Here is a 16,953-nt window from a genome sequence, read left to right on the forward strand (position 1 = left end):
TGGGAAGTCGAAAAAGCACTTCATTTTTGTTGATAGTATCACTTGCTTCTTCTACAGCATTTTGTATTTGATCAGTGATAGAAGAAACAGCAGGGTCGATGCCATTAACACTATTTAAATCACTTAAATCAACTTAGTTTTTATGATGTTTTCGTAAAGTAGCCAATCTGTGACTTTTCTTGTGGAAGTGAGATCATTTTTTAAGATACACAGAATTGCGATGATTGGAAGATGATCAGACAAAAGTTCGTGAACAACTTCTAGCATGATAGGCATTGTAGTTGTAGATAAAGCAATGTCTAAAATATCGGAGTGTTCTAATCCTATCGGACGATAGCTGTACTCGTCATGTGCATAAATTGCAACAGGATGGTTTAAAATGCAATCTTGAAGAATTTTGCCGTTAGAAATGTTACGACGACAGTTCCAAGCAAGCATTTAAATTACCTGCGAGTATTGTAATCCAGCAGACTTTCAGTTAGATTATTTTGTGGTGGATTATATATATATATATATATAAAAAAAAAAAAAAAAAAAAAAAAACAACAACAACTAAAATATAAAGTCTTTATACACCGCGAGGGTAATACATACAGTCACAAATTCATTACATGCTTTTACGAGGCACGAAGGTAAATTCCTTTTAACATAAATAATAACACTGCCGGGATGGGAAGTCCTCTCACAGCGATAAATATGAAAATTTGGGATGTTACGCTGATGACACTGTTGTGCGTGCGATTAAGTTATGATCACTGTGTCTATGTCATGATCATACAAAAATTCCTGCTTCTTATGTTGGAGCCCGTTTGAATTCCCTATCACAAAACGTATTACATTTGCATTTTTGAAAATTTATCCATTATTGGATTTTGTAGTCTCCTAAGATGCATTTTTCATATCCTGAGTGAGCTGTTTGAAGATGAGAGGGAGACCAGACTCCTTGATGATAGTAACGAAGCTTTAAATTCATTAAGGATATTTTTTGCCTCCAAAATTGCTTCTGGAGCGAGACCGCTTGCCAGGGCTTGTGAATAGGATTTATTTGTGATGACTCTGCCAGCATAAGGATTAGCTTGTGGAGGAAGCTTTGGATTGGGAAACTTCTCGCATCCACGACAGTTTGCAGTGTGTCCCACTTAGGAGGGATATTTCTGTTCTTGTCGCAGTTATACAACTCATGTGAGATGCCATATCGAACACATCTAGGATCGAGATTGCAGTGATATTGTGTATGGTGAAACCCTTGGCAGCCAACCTTGAAGAACCAAACGCATGCTTATAAACCCTAACAAATCTGTGTCAGCGCCACTCCTCAATTTTAATGACAGAAATACAATTTGCATAACAACGAACACTTATGTTGTAATGACTGAAACAATATTTGGCAGTAATATTTGTTTCCCTTTGAATGTGATAAAAAGTGAGTTATTTTATGGGAGTCAAATGTTTCTTATTGAAACATATTATTTTGGCAGAGAATATCAGTTAGAAATACTTTAAAAATGGTAAACTGTGAACAAGTCATGACAATCATGTCCTATATTAGGTACTTCAATTCCCAAGTTTGAACATCTCAGTTGTTCATTGATTAAACAGACATGTCAGACCATCAAGATTGTGGGTATTCAAATGATTATTCTGAATCAATGAGTTGGCCTGTGTACTAATAGAAAATGAAAAGAATTTATCCCCAAACTTCATATATTTAAAATGCTTCTAACATTGCTTGTTTTATAATTCAGCTAACTTATGCACGATCCTACTAAATTTCCGCTAACTGCGGCTGAGCTGAACACTGGTAGTTAGGTCTGGAGTTTGAATCCAGGCAAAGGAGCTGGCTCCACAGGCATTTTCATGGTTTTCCCTATGGAAACATGTAAATGAGCCAGTTTTCCTTAGAAAGACCTTCGTGATGGCATCCATCCCCTTTAGGCAGATGGTCCTTGTGTGCTTTGCCATTACTAAATAAACAAAACCTAGTAAATTACGAGTAGTATTTTTATACTTTTTAAAATTTCTACTCTGTAACACTGTAATTATAGCAACAAATACAAAATTTTAACTTGGCAACTTTTACATCCATGCACTGAAATTTGAAATAATCTTACCATTTAAATTACTGCAAACTGCTATAAAAATTTATGATTTACAGCAAGATATTTCTGTCCTTGACGATTTTCATTTTAAAATAAAAGAGTCAAACTCTGCTAAAAAGAGAAACTTTTTATTTATAAAATGTAAAAGCAAGAATTTTCTTTTTAAATCATAATTACAATTTTGAGTAAGTTTTACTATAAGGATTAAACAGAATTTTACATTAAATAGACACAAATATTTGCACTTTTTCACAACAAAGAGGATTTATGATGTTTTTAACTAGAAAACATCAAGTTTTTCACATGTATATATTATTGCTTCTCAATTGTGCATCTTTGTATTATACTTTTTACAACATATTACAAGGCAAATAACTTTTGATACTAATCAAAATATATAGTAAATTGATTCTATTTAACCCCTTAAGTTCAGTTGAGATGTTTAGTGACAGCTGGTCATCAATTCACAGCCAGTGCTGTTACACATATTTTGCCTTCAAATGGCCTCCAGACAACTGCAATTTATTATATTTAAAAGGTAATGTTCTATTTATATGAAAAATATCAGATATGATAATTTAAAAAAAGAAGGTCAGCTCATTTGTTTCAGAGTTACATAATTTATATACATGTATAGGAAAAAGTACAGATAGGTAGTGGTTATAACATTTATATATTTGGTATGTAAAATATGTTTAATGTTAATAACCAAGAAAACTCTTTCATAATGAATTACATATTAAATTCGTTGGCACTGTACGGAAGCACACTAATTTCAGCAATGCTTAAGAGGCTAAAGGTTCAATGGAAAGTGTTAAGCTACATTTTCCATAAAGTAAATAATTTATAATTAAATTTTAAAGGATTCATACTTTTCCTAGCTGTGAATAAAGCACTTTCAAGCACCCTTGGAAAGAAACATTAATATATTTATAACAGAAGTATCAGAAAATTATTTTTATGGTAAATTGGGATAAACTATTACTTCATAAAATGTGCTGGCTGATATTTGAAAAATACAACTACTTTTTCAAAGAACTTCACTTTTTTTTTTCTCAATTTCATTTATAAAACTTGGAATGGCTAAAGAGGATCACCAACAATATAAAATAGGAAAGCTGTGTTACCTGAGTGATATTATTTTAATAATTTCTAAGGGTTTGCAAATAAAGCAAAGAAGGCACAGAAGTGTGAATGGATGAAAACAAAAATGGCAAAGGACACAATTTATTTCAATAAATTTTATCAGACTAAGAAATTCTTGATGCAGCAATTCAAGAATGGCAAAGAGGAAACTGAAGCAAAGCCTAAACAGAACAATGGAATGTTGTATTTCGGTGAGTTATCAGATTATGTGAATGAAAAACTAAGTTTAAATTTGTAACATCATAGCTTTTTGTGCAACATTTGATTACCTGAAAGAATATTGATATAGGTTATTTTTTTTAGAGGGGGACTCTTATGAGGTAATGAAAAATCTGTAAATTTAATTCTTATTTTAATTAAATTCATCCATTTAACATTTCTAAAGAATTCAGATTTATAAGGCTACTTTTAAATTATCTGTGTATATTAACAAAGAGTTAGTGTAATTTTGCTGGGATCTTTAAAAGGGATTAAAAAAAGGTAGTTTCACATTAAATATATTACCATGTTTTCATTTGTTTATATATATATTTTTTTATTGAAAGGCATATAATGATATGTAAATTCAAAAACTGATTTGATGTATTTTTTCCCTTCAAAACAACAAAAGTATATAATTTTTCGTTATCAATTTTATTTATTTATTTATAAAATTAATATATGCTTCTTCAAATAATTTTAGATAGATAGCCATCATGTGCTTTGCCACAAATAATTAACAACACACAAATTTAATAAATTATTTTAATAAAGTAAAACAATTTATTTAAATAAATGTTAAAAATTTCTCCTTTTAATCATTCCTCTTTTCATTTGTGATAATTATAAAATTGAATTTTAATAACATTTGAATGCCTACAAATTTAGCACAGAGTATTATTTTAAATTGCAAATCTTTATTACATCTATTGACATTAAATTAATCAAAACATTTATTTTAATATAAAGCAAATTTATTGCAATCCCTTAAAATACAATAGATACATTTTACGCAGAAGTCCAGTTTCTATTTTATTAACTGTTCATAAAATGCTAATTAACATAACAGTATGGAGAAATATTTATTTCTAAATCTATATATTAATAAGAAATTAATATGTAACAAGTATGCATAATTATGGCACTTTGCATATCAATTTCAATACCTTGTAATACAGGTTGAATATTACTTACTTATTTATATATATTGTATGCAATTAAACATATTTTAATATTCCATGAATGAATTAATTATTTCATGCTTGAATTTTACTGCATTACCTAACAAAAGCTTACATATACAATATATCAATAGTGGTAGCAATAATTTTTATATTATTTACAAAATTTGTTTATTTCTTTCCTTTTTACTGATGCATGATATATATTTTGAAGCACTAAATTGATAAAAATTACAGAATAAAATGCTGTATAAAGAAGAGTTATATAGCATCCTCCCCCCCCCCAAAATCTCAATAAATGCATCATGTTTCTCTTTACATAACTAAATTTTTTCCCTTTTATTGAGCACAGTGAAAGTAAGTGAATCTTGATTACTGGAATAAATATGTAAGGAAGACAAAAAGCAAAAATCTAATTAAAAGAAACTAAACTGTTCTTAAATTTTAAATACATATATATTATTACACATACACAGTAATTTTAACAGTAATGTAAAAAAAAGTGAAGGAATATTTTTAATTAATGCACTCTAGTTTAAGTACAATAGCTTATTCTGGTTTTGAGACAGTCATTCACAAACTGAACTGATGCCACAGTTATAGAAAACATCTAGGTGCCATAATCAAGGATTCACTCTCTACACGTGCATCTTTTGTTAAATATACTGCTTATTAAACAAATAGAGGCACTTACACAATTATTCTTCACATAAAATGCTTTGTTTGATACATGCTGAAAACTTGCACATCCCTGTAGTACTTAAGCTTAGGTTAATATGTATTTACACAATTTAATGGCACTACATAATATCTGAATCAATATTTTCATTTAATTATAGCTCTAGAAAGTTATAAAAAGTAATTACAACTCTTGGGAGTCAAACACAGAATATAACATTAACATATTTTATCTTTTCAACGTTTTGGCATAACAGTATTAACTTACATTGCATATATCAGTTGTACATACACCACTGCAAATGAGTGGTAGCAACTGGTCAAGAAGTAGTAAGAACTGATGCTTTTTCCAAAAATGTTCATTTTCATGGTTTGCAGAGTCTTTTGAAGGCATTGCAAAAAAGTTCCATGAAAGTGACATGTTTTCTAAAGTCAAGTGTATACAGTAGATTCTGAGTCATCTCTTATGTGGCCATCTAGGAGTATTGCCTTCACTATGGCTAAGTGTTTCATAACCTGCTGCTTCTCTTCGTTTTCGTTGTTCTATTCCAGCGGCCACATAAGAGAACACACACAAAACTGCATAACAAATCTGGTCAGCCTAGAAAATGTACACAGTTTTGAAGTCACATTGTTGATTATTTATTAAGAACAGATTACATACAAACTTTAAAAATATGTGGTAATTATTATTTCACCAATTACTAATATTTTAATCAAATTGGATAAATATATTGAAAACAGAATTATGTAAAAGTGCTATTTTTAGTATATAATCTTTAAAACAAACTGAAATACAACTCTTAATATTCCTAACTTTATTGAGGCAATTTAGTTTTATCTTATAATGAATTCATAATAATTCCTAAAATATACACATTGAAAACTTCACACTAGCTATATAAATAAATTGAAATAATAAAAAATTATAAAATATATAACTTCAGCTGCAGTCAAACGAATGCAAAAAAGGATAAATAAAGCTACTCATATACAAAATAAGCAAACATGAGCTTAATCAAGAAATGTTTGCATTATTATTAAATGCATACAGTTTTTACAAATAACCTTTATGATTTATATTATTTATATAATTAATTAATAGTATTAATAATTATATTATATTTAACGGACATAGAATATTTAAAAAATTCTTGCATATATAAATAAATGTATATTTTATATTTAAATAATTTAATGAAATCATTTAGAAAGAGAAGAAAGCTTTATTTTTGCAAATGTATTGTGTAAAGCGAAACAGTATTTATGTAATATGATGAATTTTAGACATTTGATTTAGGCTTAATTAGTACGAAAAATTTTTTAGTTGCAAATAATTTGATATTTGATAAATTGGATGTGAAATGTAAAAGTACTTCAGTTATTAGAGAGACAAATATTTTCTTGCATTAAATATCTAAAAATGATTTAATATTCTCAAGATGCAGTAATTTCAAGAATAAACATATATTGGAAAAATCTGGCATAATCAAGCTACAGGTTTCTAGAATGACAAAATGTTATTATTTGCATCACCAAACAAATGCATAAAAATGGTGGGACAGAATCTAGAGATCACTAAAATAATTATTACTAAACTATTTATAATATATCAAATATAATTAGAAAAAACAAACGACTACATACTGAGGTCCCTATTACTATTAAAAACAATTATTTATTATGATAATGTTGTAAATGTTCATAAAATTAGCAATTAGGTGTATCTATCATAAATGTATTTTAAACCTTATCAATTATATAAATTATTCAAATGTAAAAATTTCAAATTACGAAGTGCATTTTTTGACTTTTAAATGGCTCAATTTTTTAAGTAAGTTGAGACTAATTAAATCTGAAAGACAAAGAAAGATCCTATGCTTTGCTGAATAACAGCACTTTGAGAAGTAGAGCAAGGCCACATGAAAGAAAAATTGAAGATGTTTAATGCAATGGCAGCACTTATTTGGATAGCAAATTCATGGTAACGTAACTTAAGAAACTAAAAATTTTGGAAATATTTTTAGATGTTTGTGGATTGAATGCATGTTTAAAAGACAAATGAATTTTATATGTTCACTCTTCCATATATTTTAATTATATTTCACGCTATCTAATGTCACAGAATCAGATAAAAGTCGTAGTTTCAAAAACAGAAATCCATCAACATAAGAAGGGCCATTTTACTGCAGCTATAATATAATTACTGACTTTTTTTTTTTTTTTTTATTGCAGACATTCTAAGAATATAGCTACAAGCTTAAACATATTTACATAGCTTAAACCTCCTTAACTGCCCAGCAGCTAAATATAAGGTTATGCATAATTTCAGGCAAACTTACATATTGCATGAAATTATTCTGTTGAAAAGAAACAGCACAATAGCACACCATCACAAAGTATTATGAAATCATATTCATGTTAAACTTTGCATGTGAAGATTTATAATTAATCCTTAATGATAACAGCCTAAAGCAGTTTCTGATTACATTTATTGTTTGCACAAAAAGCCCAAAAATAATGTTTGTGATGTTTTCAAATACACATCTGCATGATAATGTTTCCACGAAAGCATGTGTGTTTTTGGAAATATTATCACATAGTAATAACATTTCCAAAAATGCACAGAATACATACACCTCCTTTTTTTAAAATCTTAGAAGGTAACACTAGTATTTGTAACTAGTACCAGTAAAACACAAGAAAACATAAATAAAAATGCATTATAAAAACATTAAAGCATAGAAACAAAATAGCTACTTTTCAAGCAACAAAAGACACGAACATGTGCAAACACAGCATGTGCAAAGATTTTGAATGTGCAACAGTGGCAGGGTATCACAAGGGGCATCCAGTTGGACGTTGAGCCACTTGGACAGCAAGAATACGCAGGATTGCTACTATAATTTCTGCAGCCTGTATGAAAAATTTGGAGGATTAAGTTTTATCTAAAAAAGCTGCAATGCATATCTAAAAGCTCAAAAACTTTAAAAAAAAAAAAAAAAAAAAAAAAAAACTTAATTTAAAATTAATTTTGAGTTGACTTCTAATCATTTAATCATTTTAAAATTTCAGAAAATAGAAATTTTCCTTTTTCTTCTACAAGCTAAAAATCACATTCTTACAAATTATCATTAAAATGGTAATGCTAGTAGAAGAAATCTATTCAGATTGCAAACTCTTAATGCAGTGCATTTAATGCTTTAGATTACACGCTTTGAAGAACTTAACATTATTACTTGCATACATAGAAAAAAAAAAAAAAAAAAAAAAAAAAAAAGAAAAAAAAACATGCAAATGTAAAGCATCCAGTGATATAAATACAAAATCTAGAATGCAAGGCCAAACAATATATTGAGTTATACCTAACAAGCATGCAAACACAGTAAAAATGAATTCTGATCAAAGTGAACTATTCATGTTTTTCAAGAGAAAATATTTTTATATTTAAAATATGTTCTTAACTGATTGTATTAAATGATATATACTTATTTGTAGTTTATTTTACCCATTCTTTGTTTAAATATCAGGATACAGCTGTATAAAGCAGAAAACATATTTTACAAAATTCAATCATATGGCATTAATTTCACTAAAAGGCTTAATCTATGCTACGAGCACATTTGACCATCCTTGCTACCAAAATAAACCCACTGGAACTTTAGCATGCATTATGTAATATTTATTAACATGCAATAGCTAGTTACTATTACTATGCAATATCTAGTTACTGGGGGGGGGGGAGCTAATTGTAAATTTTGCACTGTCATGCTCAAAAAAATTTTAAAAATTACATTTAAAAGCTTCTTACTTTAAAGAAATATGCAAATTTGATTAGTTAATACAATTAAAATTAGTTTGAAAAATATACAAAATTAAATTTTTAAAAATAAGTTATTGAAATGACTGAATTTTTTTTGGATTCAGCTTATAGTTTCTTAAAAGAAATTAAGGAACAATTAACTTTTGCCATTAACCACAGGAGTAAAACAGCATGATATTTAGTCTTATTTAGTTAAGAATACGTCTTATCCTGTATTTTGCCAAAAAATGCATGTTAGCAAAATATTATACATATATAATATAGAATATGTATATATATATATATATATATATATATATACATAACTCAAAGCTAGTTTTATATATATATAAAACCAGTGCCCGCTAAAGTCTGGTACCATCCGATTAACTGCTAAATGGCTATGGGTATAGTAATAAAATTCATGTCTAGGTATAGTAAAGTGGCTATGCACTACTAGATGAGACAGCTTTCAGCACCACCTGGTGGAAAACAGCCAAGTTAGCATCCCTATTGCAAAAACGATACAAGATAAGAAGACAAAGTGAATTACAAAGTTGTAGAGCATCATCTATTTAGTAGGAAAAGACATCTTGTGGACATAAATGTTAAGAACGGAGCGTTTTAAATGTGCATTTGTTTGTTCGCAATTTCTGAAACTGTGACATCAAGAAACGATCTTAGAAACAAAGAAAAACAACTAGTTATCAGAAGCTACATTTATTTTTGATGTTTTTAACTTCTCTCCATTAGCTGAAATACACATCTGAACCCTTGTTAGAATTTCATGTTGCACGCTGTAGCATAACGCGTGACACGTTTGTAAGCATCTGTAATACGTCATTGAAGGTCCTGCAATGTTTGTGGAGGGGTTGCATACACCAGCTGTTTGAGGTATCTGCACAGGAAAATGTCCACTGGAGTGAGGTCAGGTGAATGTGGAGGTCACTCTTCGAAACCACCTTATCCGATTATTTACTCTCCGAATTCCTCCATCAGGTACTGCTTCACTTGCGACGTCATGTCGGAACCATCCATTTGGGAGTTGGAGCAACAGCAGGTTCTCAACAAAATTCTATATTACGTCTTGCAGAAGTTCTAAATATTGTGCAGTCATTAATGTACTTTGATAAAATATTGAGCCGATTAGCCTGTTATTATAAATTCCACACCAAACATTAATTGAAAACTGATGATGTCAAACTTCGACAGAACATGATGGATTTTCCAGTGCCCAGTAATGGGTATTCTGCCTATTGTACATTTCATCCTGTAAAAAGCATGCCTCATCTGTCAACACTCTTGGCAGGTGCCAAGAATGTTGGTTGGACATCTATCTGGTTCATGATGAAGTTGCACCATGTCTCTCAGCATCCCCGTCCAGTACTGCCTGATTAGGTGTTGGTCGGTATGGATGAGCACCTAATTCATTTAGGATTTTCCAAAAGTGACATTTTCAGAGACCACACTTTTAACTTATCTCTCTTGTGCTTCCATTTGGATATGTGAGGCCATATGATAAAACATCTTCCAGTTGTACTTTCCGCCCTACTTTAGCTGGTCTGCCAGATAGTCACTCAACCTATCTCCCTTAAATGTTTCACAATCTGTAGGATGGTTTTGTACGAAGGATACAGGCCTGCATGAAAACGTTGCTAATGCAACCGCGCTGCCGATCGTTCATTACGTTCACATTCACCTTAAGTAGAACCATCTCACAATAATCATTTTTTGAAAATCGCTCCATGACCAAAAGCTTCAATATCCATTTTATAGCTGTCTCAGGTGAACAGATGTGATGTTTCATACAGTATTTGCATAATGCACAAATTCGTACACCAAGCTCAAGTTGCGCTGAGTTGATGCATTTCCCAACACACTTGTGCATGATTTGTATGTTGTCTACTCCATTTGTAAAGACAATAAGCACAAAGATACACCCCGAGGGGTTTGAACCTCAGTCCTTTCGAATGTGAATTACAAGCGACATCACTGTTCCGCGACACAGACATGTTTTTAATTCAAAAGATAATCTTTTCTCCTTTTGTTCAAGTTTCACGACGTCACAGTTTCTGAAATTGTGAAGAAACAAATGTGCGTTTTCAGCATTCATATTCACAAAGTGTCTATACGTACTAAGTTTACAATGCTCTACAACTTTGTAATTTCCTTTTTCTTCCCTATCTTATATTGTTTTTTTTTTTTTTTTTTTTTTTTTTTTTGGGCCCACCAGCAGCCAAGCAGTAAAAAGTAAAATTGCTGAACACTGGTAGTTCGGTCCGAGGTTCGAATCCCGCGAACGGGCTGGCTGCATGGGCGTTTTCGTGGTTTTCCCCATGTGTAACGTGTATACCAGCCAGTTTTCCTTAGAAAGTTCTCAACGAAGGCATCCCTCCCCTTATGTAGATAGCCCTAGTGTGCTTTGCCATATTCTCAATACACACATATTGTTTTTGAGATAGGGAGGCTAACTCTGCCATTTTTCCCCAGGTGGTGCTGTAAGCTGTAACTCTTTAAGGCAAAAAAATACAAATTTTTTGATCTGCCACCCAAAACAGGAGATTTAAAGCTGTATTTTGTTTCATATTTTGTTAGACAGCTGCAGTGTCCTTTTCGTTACACAAATTGCTAAAACAATGTACAGAATTTTACGAGATTAATTTCAATAAGTATGTGGCACGTCAATGTATAAAATATGTTTCACTTTTTATATGCTCTCCTTGGATAGAATTTCAATTAATAATCATTTTTATATGGTTCCTTAAATCAAAAATTAAAATATTTACTATGCATTAAAAAGATTTAGCGAGGAAAAAAATCTGTACCTTAAGATGTAAATTTCATGCATCAAAATGAATGTATTGCTTTAAATAATTTTTCCTTGCTACTACCTATAAAAGTGTATCTTGCCACAATTCTGGAAGGAGTTATAAACAGAAGTTGCTTATTTTGGCAATTAATCGTCCTGTACTGGGCAAAAACAGCACTCATTATTTATAACAGAGTCCATAAAAATATTAACACTTTACTGACTGATCGCCTATCGGCTTTTATTGCCAACCCCTACCGACCAATAGCCTATTAATTGGCCTTTTTTTTTGCCAACGCCTACCGACCGATCGTCTATTTACTGGCTGTTTTTCGCCAATGCCTATCGACCGACAGCCTATTAATCGGCTTTTTTTCGCCAAAGCCTACTGAACAATATGCCTATAAAACACTTTTTTCTTGGGGCTACCTAAAAATAGTCTACTAATTCGTAGCCAAGGCGATAAACAATTGCCATTTTCTATATGATCTGCATTTTATTATTAGGGAGAATCTGCAGTCGGTCGGACGTGCATATGCTGTTGAACTGCTAGCAGTCGGTAAAGTGTTAATAGCACCTATATTAGTGATTTCTATAAGGTTATGGAATGTTCTACATTTAACTTATTAAAGAATTATAAATATTTTAATGATTGAAATGTTTTTCTCAATGGGAAGTTACATTTGTATTTGCAAAGCCCTCTTACACTTCATGTTAAAGTTGTTCTCATAAAATTCTGTGCCTCTATGTGGAAAATCTTTGTAAATGAATGTACAAAACTAGGATTAATATTACTAAATTAAGGACTGCCCAAATGAAACACGAATTGGATTGAAAAAAAACATAGGTAATATGAAACATAGAACGAACAGATTAATATGTAAAAAAATTACAATAATGTAACAGAATAATTACCTCTTGCATTCAGACCCATGTCTTAACATAGTAGTATAAGTTTGTTTATGACTTTGAAAAACAAGAAAGATTGCCAGAAGAACCATTTATTTACAGTTGCTTGAAGTTAATTCATTGACTGGAATCTACGTGTTTTAGGAAATAGTTTTAAAGAACCCAATGGAAATCAAACAGTGACAGATAGGGTTGTATGACTACTTCAGAGCTTTTCATCTAAAATGATCCACTATTCACTGACTGTGATTTCAAATAACATGTATTCACAAAAGAATGTTAGCAATACAAATAGTTCACATGGCTATGTACACAAATTTATAGCTTTAAGTGATAAAAGAGTGATTAAGGAAATTTTGGTAACAATGAAACCAATTTTGCTAACACTAAAAATGTAATGCTGAAAAATTGCTTTCTTGCTGTGTCATATGATAATACTAATGTTCAAGAAGGCAACTCTTGAGCAGAAGTTTCCTATGCATTGCACATGGCAAAATACAACCTAGTTATTTCTATTCATGAAGTGTTCAGGCACAGATCTGGAATGATTCCCCCATCTGACTGGGTCATCAGAAGGTAATACAGTACAAAGCCCAAAATCCGGACTCATCGGGATTTCGGCGATTCCAGGTTTGGGATTTTTCTGGATATTAGATCATAAGTTTAAATCTAGTAAGATGGCATGTAGAAATTATAAAACTAAAAATATGAAATCGTGATTTATGAAATAATAAAGTATTTATGATATAAAGGGTATCAAAATAAAAACTTAATGTTTATTTGTTTATCTTATTAAACATTTCTTTCAATGCAAGTTGTTTAAGTTGCTTCGTTTTTTGTACTAATACATTTTCTTTAATTCCAGAGACAGACATAATATCTTGTTCAGTTACATTGTTGAAATCCTGCAATTGCTGTTTCGAGAATTCCGACTAACTTGTCAATCGAAATTTTCTTGTTTCAGTAACTTCTCTGTCACTTCCTTCACTATCGGTAGCGGTACTTTCTGGATCTAAAACCATACTACAGATTTCGCCATTCATTAATTGATTGATGATTGAGAAGTATTGTAATCACAATGAAAAACTTCTTTTATATCATCTTCATTTATTACTACTTTTCCACATTTCTTTACAAAATCCGTTAATTGGAAAATTTCACATTTGTTTTGCGATATCTGAAAACCTTTAAAATTAGCGGCTATCATAATCAAATTTAGCTATCCTTCACTATATATGCTTGCATGCATCATGAGCTTGGGGACTAACAACAAGTTGTTCCGTTAAATTTTATCTTGCTTCTATCGTGCACTCAGACAATTAAGCCTGAATTGTATTAGTTATTTATTATACTTATGTCTATTTCCTGCACATGCTTAAGGCTTATCAGAGTTCTGAATAAATAAATTCCCACATACACTTAAGCCTTATAGAGCGCCAGTGCTAGCTATCTTACCGCCTGTGGGTCCTAAATTCTGTGACTCGACTGGCTCTGGGTTTATGTGAATAACAAATCAGCTATTCTTAATTCAAATAGCCCTAAATGTAATCTTTGGGTCTATAAGTATAATCAACAAAATTTACTTTTAGCATATGGAAAGAAATTTTAGGTAAATTTTTCCTCGTCAACATTTTTTAGCGCATTTAACTTAAATCTGTAATCATCGCCAAGCGTAATGTCAATGTAAAAGGTTACCATACTCCTTTATTATTCAATTATTAACATAAAAATTGTTTAGGCATCGCTACATGAGTTATTATTCAAGTTGTCATGTTTTGATAAACATGCGGTGATGAAAGGAAAGTATAATAAATAATAATTCGTCAGATCAACGATGTATCTATGTGGAATGTTTCTGTTTTGAGTTATGTGCCAAAACAGATATGCAGCAACAGAGCTAAATTACTGATCGCACAAATTTATGCTAAAATTATTGTTTCTTCAGTAGCAAGGTATTTTATTTAGTGTTGAAGCGAAATTCTCCAGATGTTTTATTATGCGCGGAGGGGGGGGGGAATCAAACGCGCATGCGTAAAACCTACGAGAAAAAACAGTGGTGGTGGTTTTGAGGTCCAGATTTTAGATCATTCCAGATAATGGATGAACGGATTTCGCACTTTGTACTATACAAACAATTCTGAGTGATGGGAGGCTTATGAAAATGCACTATACATAACAATCAAAAGTGTCAGAATGTCTTTTGCATATAGTCTAAAACAATTAATAGTATGTATGGATCAGGCATGACCATATGGAAAGCATAAAAAGAGTAACTCCAAATTCATTCTATCTGTAGATTCAGTACAACCCAAAGCTTGCTAATGAAGTGTTATATATCAACTTCATATTCAAAATGCAGACGTGAGGAATAGCTGAGGAAAATTTCTTAGGTCATATTATTTTTAATGATGAATCACTATTTCACCCTACTTGTAAAGTAAATACACATAATATCCATGTTGACAAAGGAAGTACCTACATAAAAGGAACTTTTCATAAGTTACAATTTCATCCACAATGTCTAACTGGGAAGTTTTGAGCCATTCTTTTAAAAAGGGAAACGGTTACGGACAATATTTTCCCTCCAAATCTGGCTTCTCTCTTAACTATGGAATGAGCTAGCAAATCGCATTTGGCAAACAAGACAGTGAACTCTCTGCATTTTATATGAAGAGGTTGGATGTTTCTGTGGGGATGCGCAAAAGATCTAATATACATTTTACCATTACCTCGAAACTTACCTGATTTGAAATGCAATATTGTTGTTGCTGTCAGTGTGGAGACTAAAGTGAATTACCTGTAATATTTAAAAAGTGGCTAAAGTAGAAATGATGCAACTGCATAAAGAGTCCAGTCATAGCCAATTCAGAATTTACTATTATTGACAAAATATTCTCAAAACAGACATATACATAACATAAGTTGGAAGAAGAAAAGCACCCACTCTTTAAGATTTTTTGCATTACATACGAACCACATAACAAGAATTAATTTTGAAATGATGCATTTTAGTGAGATTTATTGTAAGCATGCTACTATTTTTAACACAGAAATTCAATCAATGCATGCTATGTAAAAAATGCTCCCCCACTGAACATTTGTAAGTTTATGGTATGTGTATTAATATGTATTATAAAAACCCTAAAAGATCTTATTATGTTTTTACATTTTATAATGGGGGAAAAAAAAAAGTGCAAATTGGATACACTCTGTATTATGTATAATTCTTCAAAAAAATTAACACTGGAAAAAAATTACAAGGCATACTATTTTAGAAAAAGTAGCACTAATTATTAGTATTAATAGCAATGATCAAATTAAAAGAAAACATTTCACATGTCTTACCATAGATGATTTGTATTTCCTTTGAATTACTTGTCTAGTTTTGGGGTCTGAAAAAGATATTATACAATCAATACATACAGAACTCACTAAAAAGATAATGTAAAACAATCTTTAATCTGGTAACACTTGCAATGTGGTAAAATATACAAATTATAATCTAGTTCATATAAAATATCTTTTATATATATATTAAAAAAAGAGCTCTTACATCTTATATAACCATGCAAACAAAAAAATTAAATATTCAGCTAATGAAATGATTGGTAATTTTATCATTTCCTAACATGTTATTTCTAATAGCATCAGTTATACATTATATATTATTCAGTTTACTGTTCATGAATTAGAATCAAAACAATATATTTAGTAATATTAAAAATATTATCAATAAAAGCACAATTTTATAAACTATTAATGGAATCTTTAAACACACAAAGAGTACAAAAACTGAAACAAGACAGATATTGCAGAACAAGTACGAAACATTCTTTTTTTTTTTTCCAATGTTACATTTAGAAGTAAAATAACATGCACATGCACATTCCAGAAGGAGTTAATAAAACATTTAGACACTGAATATCACACAGATTTTCATGCAAAAAGACACAAGACAGATTATAATTTTAGAGGCCTTTTAGTGATATATAGAAAAATTAATCACTAGATTCCATATCAGCATATCAGCTCAGAATTGAAACATTACTTTTGTTTTTTATAGAAGTGACATTAAAATTCAATAAATGAATATCACTGACTTGGAACAAATATTAAAACTTTGTAAGAATGCAAATAATTTCTATGCATAATGAAATGTTTGGAAGAAACAAATTCTAAACATTACTTCTTAACATTAAGCAATAAATATAAACTACAGCACAGACAAATACAAAATAATATATAAAAATGAAAATTAGAAATTGAAAAATGGGAACTACTATTAAGATTTCAATAAGTTCCCTTTACACTTTTACTTAGAGTAACATGTTATGTTCAAGCAATGTTAAA

At 30.4% G+C, this 16,953-nt stretch overlaps 1 protein-coding gene across 11 annotated transcripts in view; it reads right to left on the minus strand.

The window, feature by feature from the left end:
- Positions 1-2,211: 2,211 nt before the first annotated feature.
- Positions 2,212-16,953, minus strand: part of Rab3-GEF (Rab3 GDP-GTP exchange factor) — a 176,712-nt gene continuing 161,970 nt past the window's right edge. For 7 of the 11 annotated variants that reach the window (XM_085825652.1, XM_085825655.1, XM_085825653.1 and 4 more), the window contains 2 exons: positions 15,949-15,995; positions 2,212-5,684 (listed from right to left, as the gene is read on the minus strand). In XM_085825652.1, coding sequence (XP_085681778.1) covers positions 5,541-5,684; positions 15,949-15,995 — 191 coding nt within the window. In that variant the 3' untranslated portion in view covers positions 2,212-5,540. Of the gene's footprint in view, positions 5,685-7,843; positions 8,000-15,948; positions 15,996-16,953 lie in introns of those variants that run through there. The other 4 variants (XR_015043574.1, XR_015043573.1, XM_085825656.1 and 1 more) reach the window with 4 other exon arrangements.

This window comes from Stegodyphus dumicola, chromosome 10 (genome assembly GCF_044657685.1).
Source record: "Stegodyphus dumicola isolate Sdum_Otavi_A_Nest chromosome 10, ASM4465768v1".
NCBI classification, from domain to species: Eukaryota; Metazoa; Arthropoda; class Arachnida; order Araneae; family Eresidae; genus Stegodyphus; species Stegodyphus dumicola.